Source organism: Hemiscyllium ocellatum, chromosome 4 (genome assembly GCF_020745735.1).
Source record: "Hemiscyllium ocellatum isolate sHemOce1 chromosome 4, sHemOce1.pat.X.cur, whole genome shotgun sequence".
NCBI lineage: Eukaryota > Metazoa > Chordata > Chondrichthyes > Orectolobiformes > Hemiscylliidae > Hemiscyllium > Hemiscyllium ocellatum.
In genome coordinates, this window is record NC_083404.1 from 31738645 (window position 1) to 31757739 (window position 19095).

The 19095-nt window shown below is 38.9% G+C and overlaps 1 protein-coding gene across 1 annotated transcript in view; it reads left to right on the forward strand.

The window, feature by feature from the left end:
• fbxl2 (F-box and leucine-rich repeat protein 2) overlaps window positions 1-19095 on the forward strand; it is a 182195-nt gene that overhangs the window by 118391 nt on the left and 44709 nt on the right. The window contains exons 9-11 of the mRNA XM_060824199.1: window positions 10087-10161; window positions 13018-13148; window positions 17578-17638. Coding sequence (XP_060680182.1) covers window positions 10087-10161; window positions 13018-13148; window positions 17578-17638 — 267 coding nt within the window. The remainder of the gene's footprint in view (window positions 1-10086; window positions 10162-13017; window positions 13149-17577; window positions 17639-19095) is intronic.

The following is a 19095-nucleotide window of genomic DNA, read 5'->3' on the forward strand; positions in this document are numbered from 1 at the left end:
CATTTAATTGCATAGTTCTGCAAGTGATTTTGAGCCAAAACTGTTAGTCAAGTTGATAACGGCTTAATAACTGCAATTCCTTGATTTGAGAAATAGCAGCTTTCATAATCTAGTAAGTCAATAATTGATATTTGTAGGACACTGTTATGTCCTATTGTTATATTCATGGGAAATCTAGTTGCGAATGCAGGATTTTAGCAACCAACTGTTTGCAGAGCCACATTTGGATGTGTTGTGATCATAAATGGGTTATTTTTAACTCTTCCTTTGTCTATCATAGAAAGTATAGATCAAACCTAACGTAAGGATCATGTCTTTTGTTCTTGAAACTGGCGAGTAGATGGTCAGGAAGCAATCTAATAGAAGTTTACAAAGTAATGAGACCTGTAGGTACAGAGTTAATAGTAGTTGTCTTTTCCCTATGTTCAACATTGACTAGTTGGACTGAAGGATTGTTTCTATGCTGTATTACTCTGTAACTGAAAATGAGAAAACTGTTTTGAAAACCAGTATGTGAAACTCTGGCTGCAGTTATGAAAGCATATGACCGTGACAAACATTGCAACCATTATAAAAATGTAATAGTTGAGAGTATGGCAACTGAAAGCCCTTTTAGCAATGGGGTATGTAAAAGGAACAGTAATAGTTTTTAAAATTGACAGATGAGCCGAACTGTAAATTATTGTCTGCAGTATCGTGGGCTGTACGTAATCATAGTCATCTTTCCCAGGAAGTTCATTCCACACGCATTCACACCACCCTCTGTAAAAGAAAACATTAAAATCTCTCTCCTTTTAACTTAAAAATATGTCCCCCAGTCTTGAAATCCCCCATCCTAAGGAAAAGACAACTACTGTTAACTTTATCTATACCTCTCATTATTTTATAAACTTCCATGAGATCACCTCTCAACCTGCTATGCACCAGTGAAGGGATGTGAGGAAAAACATTTTTCACCCAGAGGGTGGTAGGAATGTTGAACTCATTGCCTGAAAAGGTGATGGAAGTAGCTGCCTTCATAACATTTAAGTATAGATGTGCACTTGTGATGCCAAGGCATGAAAGACAGTGGATCAGATGCTGGAAAGTGGAATTAGAATAGCTCGGTGATCATTTTTTGACTGACATAGACTAGATAGACCAAAGAGCCTTTTTTCTGTGTTGTCGATCTCGGCAATTAATTGTTTGTTTGTTTGTTTGGTGGACAGATTGGGATTAAGTCTCACATCGGCCATCAAAACAATAGGCCAGCATCTAAAGTTAGAATTGAAGTCAAATATTAACCAAGACTGGCTAGCCCTTGGAGAAATGCAACTCTGAGAAGTTCATGGAAAATTTTGAAGCTGAATAAATGTACCAGATGACTGGCAGGAGATTAGGTGCATAAATTGTGAACAGTATTGCAAAGATGGAAGGAAGAAAATGTAGTAGAAGCTCAAACAGGGGGTCTGCGAGTGAACATGCCCGAAGAAATAAATCACAGACAATTGAAAGAACTCTTGTTAGTAGGAGGTCAAACTGTAGTAGTGCAGAAAGAGACAAAAGGCAAAATAAAAGACGTAGTTTCATAACGACAACAAATATGGTCGGCATGTACGGGTTGGACTGAAGGGTCTGTTTCCATGCTGTGCATCTCTATGACTCCTATGAAATATAGTACTGTACAATCCAGTAATACCACCAGGAGCAGAAGTCATTGTGATCTGGAAGTCCATAGTATCCATTAATAAAATAGAAGACAAGTTAATAATAGATGACAAACAACAAAGCTTGAGAAAATTTGAAGCGTATACAGGTGCCAGATAGGGAACAACCCGCCTGAAGCCAAAAGTGACAATGCACGGAAAAGGTATCTCCTGATTGGATTTTTAAAGTAAAGCTGAAAATAAGGGCTTATGCCCGAAACGTCGAATTTCCTGTTCCTTGGATGCTGCCTGACCTGCTGCGCTTTAACCAGCAATACATTTTCAGCTCTGATCTCCAGCATCTGCAGACCTCACTTTTTCCTTTTTAAAGTAAAGCCAATGACACAAGAATTTGAAGAAATCCGAGTTAACAAGATATAAGGATAGATTCACCAATGATGAGGAAAACAATTGTGAAAATTTTCTTGCCTTCGTCAACAAATGCTTAGAGAGTCCAGATTAACTAATGTTAAAGCTGCATGTCTTCAAGGACATCAGCGTAAGAGGAAAGTGTTTCATTGCGTGTGCGTGTGCACACACACACTCGCACCACTGCGCCCCCTCCCAGGATTGACGCTAACTGTACCCATGTATGTATGGCCTAAATGCATCCATGTGTGCATGGCCTAAATGATATTACTGGAGTTCAGTACTTCTCATTAAAGTTAATAAAGTTGGGTTTTCTTCAGTTATTTTTTCTGGCACCATAATGAGCTACATTAAGGCACCTTTACAGTACACATAGATTAATTATTTCTTGCTGGATGTGAACAATGAATTTGAAAATATTGTCATACGTAAGCTTAAAGCAGAATTCAAAGTCGGGCTTCTGCGGCTATTGACTAAATTGGATTAGAAGTCAGGCAGAATGAATCAAGTGTCACTTAATATTAGCAATTGTATTTGGAAAATGTTAGCCCCAATGCTACTAATCAAAGGGCATTACAATGTAGCGAAATGGAGGAAATGCAGAGTTTATTTGAACAGCTAAATTATCCGGACACCCAAACAAAGGCAGATGCTACTTTTGAAGTATTAGAGTTGACTATAACCTATGAAAGCCTCAGTGTGGAAGATATCTTTGCAAATAAAATATTGAAGAAAATTAAAAATAGTTTTGTTTTAAAATATGCATTTATTGGGAAGGTGAAACTTGTTGCTTTAGTGATGGTTCTTGTGCAAACTTTTGTGATGGCATCTCAAGTGCAGGAAAGCTCGTTTACTTTTGCAAAAAGGAGGGAAATGTTGCCGTCTATCTTGGGAACCTAAAAATGTCAGAAGTGCAGTAAAACCTGCGTAGCGGCTGAAGTTCAGTCTTGGTGAATTGGTAGACAACATTTTCATCAGTAGAAGAATCAAAAAAATTCTAAAAAGGGATTCAGCTGCAATCTCATTGAGTGGTACATTGATAAGTCAACATGGAGTAATTTACTTTCAATGAAATGTGTGACTGACAAAAGACAGGATTGATTATTGCTCTTTTGAAATGCTGGAGAAAGGAAATATCTCCAAATTGAAATGGTAGTTAGCAGCAATCAGTCATTTTTTTAAATTCACTCACAGGATGTGGGTGTCACTGATGAAATCAGTATTTATTACCCATTCCTTATTACTCATTTTTACACTCCCACGGCAGTTAAAAGGTCGCAACATTACTATGAGTCTGAAGTCACATAAGCCAGACCAGGTGATGGCATCTGGTTTCTCCCCTAAAGGACATTAATGAACCAAATGGGATTTTCTGACTGGTGACAATGGTTTCATTGTCATTGTTAGACTCCTGATTTCAGATATTTATTGGATTCAAATTCCACCATCTGCCATGGTAGGATTCAAGCCCAGGATATTACCAGAGTCTCTGGATTAATAGTCTAGTGATAATACCACTGATTTGATTTGTTTCAGTAAGAAACTGTTGGACATACTGGGGAAAAGGACACTTTGAACTTTGAGTAAAGAAAAGGAATACAGATAGTTCTTCTATAATGTAATAGTTGTGATCTTAAGTAACCCCGCATTATAGAAAAATTACTGTCTAGTTTTGGCAATATAATCATGTTACCGCCAACAGATATTTTAAAAGTTCACACTTGAGAAACCGTGTTCCCAACTCGTCAATCACGTTACAGCGAAATCTTAGACAATAGGTACAGGAGTAGGCCATTTTGCCCTTTAAACTTGCACCACCATTCAAATATGATCATGGCTGATCATCCTTAATCAGTATCCTGTTCCTGCCTTATCTCCATAACCCTTGATTCCAGTATCCTGAGAGCTCTATCCAACACTTTCTTAAATGAATCCAGAGACTGGGCCTCCACTACCCTCTGGGGCAGAGCATTCCACACAGCCACCACTCTCTGGGTGAAGAAGTTTCTCCTCATCTCTGTCCTAAATGGTTTACCCTGTATTTTTAAGCTGTGTCCTCTGGTTTGGCACTCACCCATCAGCAGAAACATGTTTCCTGCCTCCAGAGTGTCCAATCCTTTAATAATCATTTACGTCTCAATCAGATCCCCTCTCAGTCTTCTAAACTCAGGGGTATACAAGCCCAGTCGCTCCAGTCTTTCAGCGTAAGGTAGTGCTGCCATTCCAGGAATTGACCTCGTGAACCTACGCTACACTCCCTCAATAGCCAGAATGTCTTTTCTCAAATTTGGAGACCAGAACTGCACACAATACTCCAGGTGTGGTCTCACCAGGGCCCTGTACAGCTGCAGAAGAACCTCTTTGCTTCTATACTCAATCTCTCTTGTTATGAAGGCCAGCATGCTATTAGCCTTCTTCACTACCTGCTGTACCTGCATGCCTACCTTCATTGACTGGTGTACAAGAACTCCCAGATCTCTTTGTACTACCCCTTTACCTAAATTGATTCCATTTAGGTAGTAATCTGTCGTCTTATTCTTGCCACCAAAGTGGATAACTATACATTTATCCACATTAAACTGCATCTGCCATGCATCTGACCACTCACCTAACCTGTCCAGGTCACCCTGTAATCTCCTAACATCCTCCTCACATTTCACCCTGCCACCCAGCTTTGTATCATCAGCAAATTTGCTAATGTTATTACTAATAACATCTTCTATATCATTAACATATATTGCAAAAAGCTGCAGTTCCAGCACTGATCCCTGTGGTACCCCACTGGTCACTGCCAGCCATTCAGAAATGGAGCCGTTTATCACTACCCTTTGTTTCCTATCAGCCAACCAACGTTCAATTCAAGTTGGTACTTTGCCCCAATACCATGCGCCCTGATTTTGCTCACTAACCTCCAATGTGGGACTTTATCAAAAGCTTTCTGAAAGTCCAGGTACGCTACATCTACTGGATCTCCCTCGTCCATCTTCAGAGTTACATCCTCAAAGAATTCCAGAAGATTAGTCAAGCATGATTTCCCCTTCATAAATCCATGCTGATTCTGACCTATCCTGTTACTACTATCCAGATATGTCGTAAATTCATCCTTTATAATAGACTCCAACATTTTTCCCACCACTGAGGTCAGACTAAACTGGTCTATAATTTCCTGCTTTCTGTCTCCCACCTTTCTTAAAAAATGGTACAACATTAGCTACCCTCCAATCCGCAGGAACTGATCCCGAATCTATTGAACTCTGGAAAATAATCACCAACGCATCCACGATTTCTCGAGCCACCTCCTTCAGTATCCTGGGATGTAGACCATCAGGCCCCGGGGACTTATCAACCTTCAGACCTAACAGTCTCTCCAACATCAATTCCTGGCAAATATAAATTCCCTTAACTGCAGGTCCTTCAGCCACTGTTACCTCCGGGAGACTGCTTGTGTCTTCCCCAGTGAACACAGATCTGAAGTAACAATTAAATTCTTCTGCCATTTCTTTGTTCCCCGCAATATATTCCTCTGTTTCTGTCTTCAAGGGCCTAATTTTAATCTTAACCATTTTTTTTTGCCTTTCACACACCTAAAAAAGCTTTTACTACCCTTCTTTATATTTTTGGCCAGTTTACCTTCGTACCTCATTTTTTATCTGCGTATTTCCTTCTTAGTAATCCTCTGTTGTTCTTTAAAAGCTTCCCAATCCTCCGTTTTTCCACTTATCTTTGCTATGTTATGTTTTTTCTCTTTTAACTTTATATGTTTCTTAACTTCCCTCGTCAGCCACGGCATCCCATGCCACCTCCTAGGATCTTTCTTCCTTTTTGGAATGAACTGATCCTGTATCTTCTGCATTATGCACAGAAATATCCGCCATTGTTTCTCCACTGTCATCCCTGCTAAGGTATTGCACCGTTGAACTTTGGCCAGCTCCTCCCTCATAGCTCCATAGTTCCCTTTATTCAACAGAAATATTGTTACTACCGATTGTACCCTCTCCCCCTCAAATTGCAGATTGAAGCTTATTGTATTATAGTCACTACTTCCCAATGGCTCCTTCACTTCGAGGTCCCTGATCAATTCTGGTTCGTTGCACAACACCAGATCCAGAATTGCCTTCTCCCTGGTAGGCTGCAGCACCAGCTGTTCTAAGAATCCATCTTGGAGGCACTCCACAAAGTCTCTTTCTTGAGGTCCAATACCATCCTGATTCTCCCTGTCTCCCTGCATGTTGAAATCCCCCATAACAACTATAGTAATAACATCTTTGCGACAGGCCAATTTCAGCTCCTGATTCAACTTACATCTGACATCAAGACTATTATTTGGGGGCCTGTAGATAACTCCCAAGAGGGTCTTTTTACCCTTAGAATTTCTCAGCTCTATCCACACTGACTCTACATCCCCTGATTCTAGGTCCCCCCCCACGCAAGGGATTGAATATCATCCCTTACCAACATGGCCACCCCACCCACTCTGCCTGTCAGTCTGTCCTTACAATACCACGTGTAGCCTTGAATATTCATTTCCCAGGCCCTGTCCACTTGAAGCCACATCTCATTTATCCCCACAATATCGTATCTGCCAACTTCCAAAAGAGCCTCAAGCTCATCCGTCTTATTTCTAATGCTTCGTGCATTCATTTTTAGTATTTTTAATTTGTTACTACCCTCACCCTTCCCGTCAACTCCTACTTCACTTAACCTTACAGCATGATCCCTTTTTGAGTTTTCTGCCTCATTGATACAGTTGTCTTTCTTGACTTCCCTTGTTCTAACTTTCCCTTCAATTTCCTTCTTAAACATCCAGTTTGCCCCTCCCCCCAGCTACTTAGTTTAAACGTAGCTCTGTTGCAGTAGCAAACCTGCCTGCCAGAATGCTGGTCCCTAACCTATTAAGGTGCAAACCGTCTCTCTTGTAAAACTTACGCTTACCACAAAACATACCCGAGTGATCCAAGAATTTAAATCCTTGCTTCCTGCACCAGTTCCCCAGCCACACGTTCAAGTCCATTATCTCCCTATTTCTGGCCTCACCAGCCTGAGGAACTGGAAGCAAACCGGAGATAACCACACTGGGCGTCCTGCTTTTCAGCCTTCGTCCTAGTTCTCCAAAGTCCCACTGTAGTATGTTCTTCCTCTTCTTCCTGACATCATTTGTGCCAACATGTAACACCACCTCTGGCCCTTCACCTTCGTCCTTGAGGATGTCCTGCACTGTCTATGATGTCTTTAACCCTGGCACCAGGAACACAACACACCATCCTTAAGTCCCACCTGCTGCCACAAAAGCCCCGGTCAGTTCCTCTCATTAAGGAGTCCCACTATTACCATGCCTGTGTGATGTCCGACTCTTCCGCTCTGCCTCCACGCCAACTTTTGATTGACAGACCTGGCTGCCTCGCGGATTGGCGGTGTCATCTGTGTCTACTGTTTCCAAAAGATTCAACTTGTTCCTGACAGGTACTTCCCCTGGTGTCTCTTGCACCTGTCTCCTCTCTGCCTTCCTCATCTTCTGCTCTCTTCTGGTATGGTCGGTGTAATAACTTCACTGAAGGTCTTGTCCAGAAAGATCTCGTTCTCTCGGATGAGCCTGAGGTCCTCGTTCTTTCATCAGTGCTGCAATATGCTCTGTCAGTAGCTGAACGTGCATACACTTTCCACACTTATACGAGCCAGACACACCAGAGTCGTTGACCTCCCACATCAAACACACTGAACCAGCTTGGCAGTCACGTCTTCATCCTCTTCAACTGTGGCGTAATCACTTCACTCAACTTCCTTGTCAAAGACTCCTTAGCTAAAGCCACTCTCTTCAATCCACAGGAACTTCCTTGGACCCTCTTTTTTGGGGCAAGTCTGTGGACTTTTAATTTAGGTTAGAGGAGGAGGGTGGGAGGGAGGCCCTGCTTTATAGGACCTGGGGTCTAGAACATACCCACTCAAATAACAATCACTTACCTTCCTGACTGGCTTTGTGCTCCGACTTTACTTCTGCCCAGCTCCTGCTGCTCTCTGCTGCAAAAAATGTTAATGAAGTGAGTGTTATAGCAGAATGACCTGTATATAGTTTTTAAAAATTATATTTTTTCTTAAAAAGAAAAAGGTTGTTATCTAACATAGGTCTGAGGCATTCCCTCAGACAAACGGAATGAGGATGCAAGTGATAGATATACTACATTAAGAGTTAATTGAATGAGAATCGATTGTACAGTTATGAGGAGCTAGTAATAGTGGAGTATGAATTTTACAGAGCATGGTTTACTGAAATAAAACAAGTGTGGATTTGGATTGAACATTTTGAAAAACAAACTTCTAGTGTATAGTAATCATCAGTTGAAAATGTTGAAAATTCAATATAAATTACTGAAAAGTTGTAATTTGAATTGACTGTTGTTCAACCAGCAGTAAGTATTGCCTACTTTGTATCTAATGATAATGGAAAAGTCTGAAGCAAGTTGGACCTGAGGAACTTGTGTAACAATAGCCTTTTTATGTTTGTATTTTTTTTTAATCAGCCAGCATTCCCTGTTATTACCTACTCAAAAGGCCTGAAGTTTATTTTCAAAATCCGTTCCACTTGTATTAATAGTTAAGTATTGAAATGATTAAATAGACCACCTAACTGTCATGCACTTGCATGCTGCAAAGCTGATGGCCAAGTTTTAATGGACCTGTCACTGTTGGTGTTGATTTGCCTCTCCAACATTGTTTTAATAACAGTTCTTGCCTCCCCCATCCTTACATCAATACGATCTGTCCAAAATGTGAGAATCAAAATACGTGGGTTTGATGTAACTGGATTAGAGTGTACATTAGTCAATGCTTGTATTGATCACTTGTTACTAATGATGACGTTTTTATACTGTTAAGATTATAGTATTGACTTAAGGATGGTATTGAGGGTGGACTTTTTTAAAAAAGCAACATTATATTTATTTCATTTATTTCATTTATTCATGCTACAATAAAGTTTGTGTATAGTATTCCAAATTGTGGAAGTAATGGGCATTAAATGACAGTGTTAATTTGTTCACAAAGTAATTGGCAGGAGTTCTCCAATTAAGATTCCATGTCGAAGAAATTAAATGAAAATCATTTGGCAAGTGATTTACACTGATCATTTCTGCTGTGAAATTGTTTTGCATCATTCCAGGACCTTTTGTGGCGACCATGCCTTTTTGAATATCAAAATCTACCAGGTAGATGCAGCATATCCTGTCCATCTTAAGAAGATATTTCTTTGTATTGTTTGTATAATAGATTTTAATCTGGATAAAATCAAGAATTTATATTACAAGTTTTATTTGAAATTAGAATCTCTTGAAATACCAAATTTAATTGACTTTTATATATAAGTAGGTTTAAATTCGGTATAATTTACTAAATATTGACTGGTCTTAGCTTCTGCACCTCAGTGATTAGCTGAAAACAGTACAGACATGCACTCTCAAATCCAGCAGCCCCAGGATCAAAAGCATGCTGCATTTTGAAACTTAGTGGTTTTCAAACAAAAAAAAATCTGGGCAACTTACTCTAGTGAATAAAGAATGCAAGAAAACCAATGGTGATATGATTCCAAAACACTTTAGTTTAATGGACATGTCACTGTTGGTGTTAATTTGCCTCTCCAACATTGTTTGATAACAGTTCTTGCTCCCCTATCCTGAAATCAATACAAACTGTCCAAAATGAGAAAATCCAAGTACGTGGGTTTTAAGTAGCTGGATTAGTGTGCATCAGTAAATGCTTGTATTAATCACTTGTTACTAAAGTGCCACAATTTCTTTATAGTTGAAGGGATTTTTCACACATTTAAATCTCATAAAATGAGAGCTGGCCTTAATTTTATTAAACCCAGTTAAGAGAATATTACACTGAGGACTTCTGGTTGAAAAATATAATGTGCCTAAAGAAAATAACACGACAAGAGTGCTTTCATGTCTCATTTAACATTCATGTATGTTCTGATCGCCATTGATCTGATTTCTTATCTCAAATAGGACAAATATAGTGTTGTTTTTTTCCCCAACAGTTGGACGATGACTCATTGAAACACATACAGATTCACTGTCCTGAACTAGTAACACTTAATTTGCAGGCATGTTCAGTAAGTACTTATTGTTTTGCTTACTTTACAGTTGAATTGTATATTATCTAGTGTTTGTATTTGATTTGAACTTGGTTCATAGGAACATGTCACTTTATGTAATATAGACATTGCAGGACAATCAACAATGCTTATAACTTGCAATATTAAGTTTTTGACTTAACAATCCATGGGTCTTCATTTCTTATCCATAATTACCAATATTTAGTGTCAAATGTATGCAACCTTAGCTTTGTAAGATGTGGGAGAAAGGGAGACTAAGTGGTAGAATTCATCTGTGTACAAAATTGTGCATGTATAAATTTTATAAAAATTCAGCAAGGTTAAATGTATTTTTTGCCTTCCCTTTTCGTTGTGATACTTTACTCTTGATTTCTTCGCATGGAATGAGCTAACTGGTTTGCATGTTTACGCTAGAATTGCTTCATAATCAGTCAGTGGAATGCAGAAGAGTAGTTGGGGAAATTTTAGGTATTTCATCCCTTCTTTGTAATGCAGTACATGACTTCAACTCTCTTCTTGTATAACAAACTAATACTAGACATAATTGTTTGCTTTGTTCTTCATGACTATATTCAACTTGAGTTTAATTGCAATTTGATTCTATTATAGTTGTATTGGTAATAGATAATCTAAAAATATTTTTGTTCTTCATTTGACATCTCCAGCTTTCTGGTTTGTTTGGTAGATCCACACAATACAAGCCATAAAGAAAGCCTTTCCCAGGTTTCCTTGATACTTTTTAATAAGTGTTATTTGAGTATTTTAACATTAGTTAAATTAGGCAACTACTTTTCTGTGCTGTTGCTGCATGTCTAACCGATTTTGGTATTTTTCATAAGTATTTCAAAATTATTTGTTGGAACACTGCCCACTGAATAATAATGACTTTGTTTCAACTTTCTAAAAATAACATTATTCCTAATACTATGCTCTTAAACTATGAGACTGTCACTGCAGAGTTCCACTGGGATCAGTGTTAGGACCACAACTATTTGCCTTATGCATTAATGATCTGGATGAAGGAATTGAGGACATTGTTGCTAAGTTTGCAGATGACAAAGATAGGTGGAATGACCGATAGTGGTGAGGAGGGTGCAGCAGTACTTGGACAGGCTAGGAAAATGGGCAGACAAGTAGCAGATGGAATACAACGTGAGAAATTGAGGTTATGCGCATTGGTAAAAAGACTGCAGGTGTAGATGATTTTCTAAAGGGGAAAACGCTTTGGAAATCTGAAGCACAAATGGACTTGAAAATCCTGGTTCAGCATTCTCTTAATGTTAGCGTGCAGGTTCATTTGGTAGTTAGGAAGGCAAATGCAATGTTAACTATCATTTCAAGAGGGCTAGCATACAAGGGCAGGGATGTTCTGCTGAGGCTGTATAAGGCTCTGTTCAGATCACGTTTGGAATAGTGACCAATTTTGCCCCAGTTTTAAGGAAAGATGTGCTGACATTGGAGGGAGTCCAGAGGAGTTTTACAAGAATGATCCTGGGGATGAAGGGCTTGTTATATGAGAAGCAGTTGAGGACTCTGTGTTTATACTCGATGGAGTCTAGAAAGGTGATGGGGGAATCTCATTGAGCCTTACAGGATACTCAGCGACCTTGGTGGAGTGGATGTGGAGAGGATGTTTCCACTAGTAGGAGAGACTAGGACCGAGGACAATGCCTCAGAATGAAGGCATGATCCTTTAGAAGTGAAATGGGGAGGAATTTCTTCAGCCAGAGGGTGGTGAATCTCTAAAACATGTTACCACAGAAAGCTGTAAATACCAAATCATTGAGTGTATTTAAGACCCTTTTTTAATGAATAAGGGAATCAAAGGTTACAGAGAGAAGGCAGGAGAATGGTGTTGAGAAATATGTCAGTCATGATTGAATGGCAGAGTTGACCACAGGTGCCAAATGGCCTAATTGTGCTCCTATATCTTATGTTTTTTATGGTCTTATGTTTAAAATGTTGCAGGACATTTCCCTGGCCTTGATGCCTTTGGTTGTGAATATTAATTCTAGTCAAACTTGCCTATGTGATTACATGCCCTGTAGCAAGTGTGAACTCCTCAGCAGGATTGACTACTGCTGTCGAATCCTAGATAAAAACCCCCTCCACTTGTGTATCACCTCAAACAATCTCTACAAATTCCTAACTTCATGTGCAGTCATGGGTGTTGCAGCCTGTAGGGATAACTTATCATTCTACAATAGTTGTTGAACTCAAATGATCAAGAAGATTGCCACTGCTGCACCTCCCAGCTCTAGATTTGGAGTAGAAATCAATGAAAACAAGAAGAGTGAATCTCATTCTTTGCAAGCTCACTAGCATGGTTGTTTCATCAGTTTTGCACTTTGAATGCAAGAATATCTCGAACCAAATGTGGTCATTATGGAAGTTATTTCCATAGATTAATGGCCTTGCAGTTATCACTGTTAACTTTTGTCTCCTTTCTTTGGATTACAGCCAAAGAAGGATAGCCAAATGAGCAGTAATAACTTCCAAGACAGATCAAATTGTAGTACACGTTGAACATGAGTATTTTATTCATCTTCCATCCCTTATTTCACAGTAAGTTGTCAGGTGCTGTGCTGAGATTGCAGTGAAGCTGATCCATCCAATCGAGTATCAGCTCAAATTTCCAATCTGGAACTGGTTAGCTTTTGATAGCCTGCCTCTTGAAAGCCAGGCTATCTGTAAGGCGCATCTTTCAGTACGGAGTGATGATGCTTTAAGGTTAATCACAAATTTTTCTTGATTCTGTTGAATTGCCAGGGACTGAACCGATTTTTATTCAATTTGTAGATAACTTGACATTCCAAATCAATTAATGACCCATAATTTTGTTTGCCTTCAAAGCAAATCACAGATGAAGGATTAGTAAGCGTTTGCAGAGGCTGCCATAAACTTCAGTTCCTGTGTGTGTCTGGATGTGGAAACATTACAGATGCTTCTATAACAGCATTGGGATTGAATTGTCCTAGACTAAAGTGAGTAAAGCAGACCTGAAGTTCAACTTTATTGAAACTCCCTGATATTGAACTTGGCATAACTATCAAGTAGTTGTAATAACAGCTTATATTTGTACACTGCCTTAATGTAACAGAACGTCTGAAGCACTTGGGTGTCTGGTCCCGTGTTCAAGGGTGGAAAACTTCAGTTTCTGTCCATTTTGATATAACTTCCTTGGAGAAACATTGGCAAAGCATAGGATGTAATAGAGTTATAACTCATGGAATAAAAGAGACAGTAAAAAAGAAACAGGGTCACAAATTTGGCTGAGTGAAAGGAAACAATGGTTTCCTAGATTTGGTTAGGCTGGAGGAAGGTTTTTGTGTGATTCCCAGGTGATCAGTTTTGGAATCCTTGCTTTTCCTGATTTTTGCTTGGCTAATCACCCTTGCCTCCACATTCTGAGGAAGGGCTCATGCCCGAAACGTCGATTCTCCTGCTCCTTGGATGCTGCCTGACCTGCTGCGCTTTTTCAGCAACACACTTTCAGCAATTTAGCATGGCCAATCCACCTAATCTGTACAGCTTTGGGCTAGGCAGCCCATCTAGAATAGATAGGGAGAAACTGATTCTGTTCTTGAAAGGATCAGAAGCAATCAGGTACAGGATTAAAGTGATTTTAAATAAGAAATAAATACAATATGAACAAAAAGACTTTCCTCAAAGATGGTGGTCAGGGTCTGGAATTCAAGCTAGAAATGCAGGAGAGACAGACTCACTCATCATACAAGAGGGCATTAAGTGATTATTTGAATAGAAGTGAAATAGAGTTATGGGGAAAAATGGGTAATTGCTCAAAGGAATGATGCTTGTTTGTAGAGGCAGTGCAAATGTGATGGACCACATCCTTCTGCATGTCCAGTTGATCACATAATCAGATATACAGAAATGAGATATGACTTTGTTTATTTAACATTAGAGTTGAGAAAAGGGCAGTGAAGTCACTTTGAAAAATGTAAGTATTTGTGGTGACCTAATTGAAGTTCTGAGAATCAATAGACAATAGGTGCAGGAGTAGGCCATTCTGTCCTCATAACAAGGTTGTACCTAGCAAGTTAATGGAAGGAGCATTAAGTTGGAAAAAGAAATCCAAAATAAGGATCAAATCATGGAATCCTCTCTGGAAGGTGCTAATTGTGCATTGCTGTGGTCCATTGTAGATAGGTGAGGCATTAACTGGATTCGCCTGTGCCCCTGTGAATACACGCGGTCTTAAACCATAGTTATTGAAGTTGGGAGGTGCTGTTACAATTGAAGATTTTGGAAATGAGTGTTAATAAGTGAGTAAAGACTGACTTCAGTGATTTTTTTCTTCTGGCTTTCTGGAATGTTACAAAGCGCAATATGGAACAAAGACTCAAGAGGTCACTAGAATCTAGATTGCAAATGGGAGAGGAAGCAATTGTTATAAAGTAGAGAGCAATGTGGTGATATGATGAATGGATGGGATTTAAATTAAATATACAAGCTTATTGGTTAAGCCTAAAGGATTTTTACATTGCTGAGTAAAATTGTAAACATGTTTAAATTTAATCAATTGGAAAAATGGTGGAAGTTATTTTAACAGGGGGAGAATTGTGTAGATTTGGTAACATTAGCTCTTCAAGTAAATTGTTGATGTTTGCGTCAGGCGTATAACTACAGAAATATTTAAAATCCTGGGAACAGGAGGCAGTGATCTCAAGTATACATTCAAGATTGGGTTTTTGTCTAGTTATTTGATGCCATCGGTTATTCTCCAATTTTCCATCTTTTAATGCTTTTTTCTCATGACTGACCTGAATTTTGGTTTCAGAGATGTCTGTAACATGCTACATTCTTCCAGTACATTGTCTTGACAAGAGGGTTTAAATTATAGGGAGAGGCTGGATATGCTGGCACTTTTTCCCCCTGGAGCATAGGAGGCTAAAGGAAACCTTTTCAGAGGCTTGCAAAATCATGAGGGACATAGATAAAGTGAATAGCCAAGCTGTTTTCCCCAGGGTAGGAGAATCCAAAAGTAAACTGCAATGGTTTTAAGGTGGGAGGGGAAAGATTTACTCGAGGAGCAGCATTTTTTCATGCAGAGGGTATATGTCTATGAAATGAACTGCCAGAGGAAGTGGTAGAGATGAGTACAATTACAACATTTAAGAGACATTTGGACCAGTACAAGAATAGGAAACGTTTTGTGGGGTGTGGGCCAAATGCAGATAATTGGAACAAAATCAGTTTATGAAACGTGGTCAGCATGGATGAGTTGGATCAAAGGGTCTGTTTCCATGCTATGTAACTCTATGATTCTGACCCGTTGGATGCATTTCAATAATAGATTATTTCTTACCTATCTCGATTGATATTCATCCACATTGCAGTGTTTAATATACATTTGTTCACTATCATAATTTGCAAAAATTAAGGTAAGGGAAGATTATGTTTATTACCAATCGTTTGTTGCCATTAGTTGATGTGGTTTCCTCTTGAATAGTGTGATCTTTGTTGGACTGGGAAGTGTTGCTATGTAAGCTTGATACATTTCTGCAACAAATTGTGCAGAGAATTGACTGAAAGTGGAGATAGAACTTATAGGGGGACGGATCGAGATGACAAGTTTTTTAAAAAAATGTTGCTGGTGCTGCGATGAAGTGATGCTGAGTATTTCAGCATGCTTGACCTGGATGGAAGACAGAGAGATGGAGATGTTTAGGTATTGAGCCATTCACCACAGAATAGCTATCCTTTGCCTTTTTTTCTTTCATGTGGTTTCTGATTATGCGTCTGGTCCATGACTGTGTGCCCCAGATATTTGTGCGGGATCCTGATACTGTTAATGTGTGGGTTTGACAATTGACCTTCTTCTCATTGAATTCTAAACATCATGCAAGATGTTTTAAAAATTTGCTCCTCATTATCCCTGAATTTTAGATTAAGACCAGTTATCCCTCTACTATGCTCCAGCAGAAATTCACCAGTTTAGCATCTAAGCTCACCATTATCTTTGTTTTAGGACAACTGAGAGGTATTGAATCACCACCCCCCACACCCCAACACATATGTACATGTTAGATAATTTTTAATTTGTTTTGCACACTGCTTTCTTTTACTTGCTGCTTAATGTAGATTATTTGGTGTTTTTATTTTTACACACAAAGATTTCCTAAATTTTATCATTGTATCCTTTTAAAGTTGTCCTACATTGAAAATGTACATGAAAGACACATTGGGAATTTTGCACCCTTCTGGACTCCAAATCAAGTTCAACAATTTAAGGGCTTGAGCACTTTCTCTCATGTTCCTACCCCAGCTCCCCCAGATTAGGCCTTGTTGTCACTTGGGCTGCTACCAACAACCCATGGTCAGCCACGAATAGTCCCCATTAGCAGCTGCTTGTTCTCTTAGGCTGACCTTTACTGCTTTGTATGTCCAACTGTTATTCTGTCTTTGGGCTCTATCTGCACCTTTTGTTTACTTCTTATGCATTACATCATTTGTATACAGGGCAACGTCGATTATCTGGACGACACGAGCGGCAAGTATTTTGTTCTGATAACCCAGTTTACCCAAGCATCAGGACCTTCATCTTGTTCAGATAATCTGAAATTCGGATAATTGATGTTTGGGTAATCAAGGTTCCGTAAATGCCAACTCTTTTTAACCACTATCAATTCGGAAGAAGGGTCACTGGAATTGAAACATTAACTGTTTCTCTCCACAGATGCTGTCAGACCTGCTGGGGTTTTCCAGCAATTTTGGTTTTTGTTTCTGATTCCCAGCAGCCACAGTTCTTGCATTTTTTAAAATACTTAAGACTTTTATTGTTGACTTTTCTAATTTGGGTTTAACTTTTCCTGGAAGTTGGGAAAAAATGAGTTGTGTTGTCCTGAGTCAAAAATAAAGCCTTGTTTGAAATCAGAAAATGCCGATCCTGCTTCTAAGCGATTTTGGGATGGCTTCCAGAAATTGCTCTTCAAAGTTGACGTCAAATATTTGTCTCCTTTCAGAAAACTGCAAGGAGGACAGTATAGTTACACCTTGTGTTGTGCAAAAGATGAATAATACAGAGAAAAATATTCTGTACCTTTCTTGGAATTTCAATATATTTTGAATTTCAATATATTTTGAATTTCAACATATTTTGAAATTACTTCATAATCAGAAAGGTGTGTGTTGCACACAATCCTTAATTAACACAGGTTTGAATTGCATTGACATAGCATGTCAAATTAATCTCCATAAAAAGGGACCTGTTTTTTTCCATAATGATCAGCCAACAAAGTTGTGCTTATAGATATCCCATTGTTTCATTTTATACTTTATTCTAATTTTGGTAATACATCATTGATTGCTTAGAAAGATGATTTAAATTAAAAGTATTCAATATATTGAGAACAGAGTCTAGAAATAATTTGAATGTTGTAATTCTTTCAGGATTTTGGAAGTAGCACGATGTTCGCACCTGACAGATGCTGGCTTTACAGTTTTAGCAAGGGTGAGTATTTTTGGCTATGCGCTTTTGGATTCTTGGGGTTTTTTTTAGGTGAACATTATTGTCTTTGGTTGAGAGAAGTACCATTGATAAAAAGGGAACCATTGAAATTTTCCCCAGTCTCCACATCCCAAGTAGAATAGTGGTATACCTCTGTCAGTTTTGCCAAGAATAAATCATCAGGCTAACTTTGAACCAAGCCTATGAGATCCAGGTTTATTGTTTCTTGTAGGGTTAATGCATTCATGATACAGTCCTGCATTTGTGAGTAGTTGTTAAAGAGAATCACAGAATTGTTACAGTACAGAAGGAGGCAGTTTGTCCTCTGTATGCATTGGCACTCTTGAGCATTTTGACGATGCCATTCTCCTGCCTTCTTCCCATACCCTTGCATGTTATTATCTAATAACCACTGCCTCAGTTTAATGTGTTGACACCACATTTTTAGGCATCCACACTTCCAGAACCACTGGTTGTGTGAAAAAGATTTTAAACAGGTCGTACTTGCTTCATTTACAAATCATTTTAAATCTGTACCCTCTTGCTGCTGTTCGTTTTATGAGCTGGAGCAGTTTCTCTGACTCTCCAGAACACTCATGATTTTGAAGTCTTCTATCAAATCTTCTCTTAGTCTTCTCAACAAGGAAACAGTCCCACCTTCTCCAGTATATATCCATAACTGAAGTTTCTCATTCCTGGATCTATTCACATAAATTCTGCACAATTTCCAGTGCATTTACATCCTTTCTAAGGTGAACCCCAGAAGCTACACACAATACTCCACATAATCAAGGGTAGTCATAGAGTGTAGAGCACAGAACCAGACCCTTGGAATCAACTTGTCCATGCTGACTAGATATCCTAAATTAATCTAATCCCATTTGCCAGCATTTGACCCACAACCCTCTAAATCCTTCCTGTTCATCGATCTGGATCTGGTGGGATCAAAGGGTTTGTTTCCTTGCTGTACAATTCTATGAATCACCCTTTATTATATACTGTCTCTTCATGCTCCAAAATGTATCATTTCACACTTCACCGCATTGAACTTAACCTGCACCCATCTGCTCACTTTGGCAACTCATCTACATCCTTTTAGACTTTGATCTCCTCACCATTTACAATGCCCCCAAGGTTTGTGATGTTTGCAAACTTTGAATTTGCCCTCTTTACACCAGCACTCCAGTAAGAGAATTCATTGCTTTGGCTCAGTTTTAAATTTCTTTGTTTATACTTGCTATTATAGATGCCAAACAGAACTAGTAATATTGATTGTTTTTGATGACTGAAAGGTTAGTGAGAAAATGAGATTGAGGTGGTGAGGCAGAGGATTTGGGAAGGAATGCTACAGTGGCAGCCTTAACAGGATAGAGAATAACCATTTTTAGAGTGAAGGAAGATTATTCAGATTCTTCCCTCCTATCTATCAAGTGTGATGATGTAGCTGGGATGGTGATAAA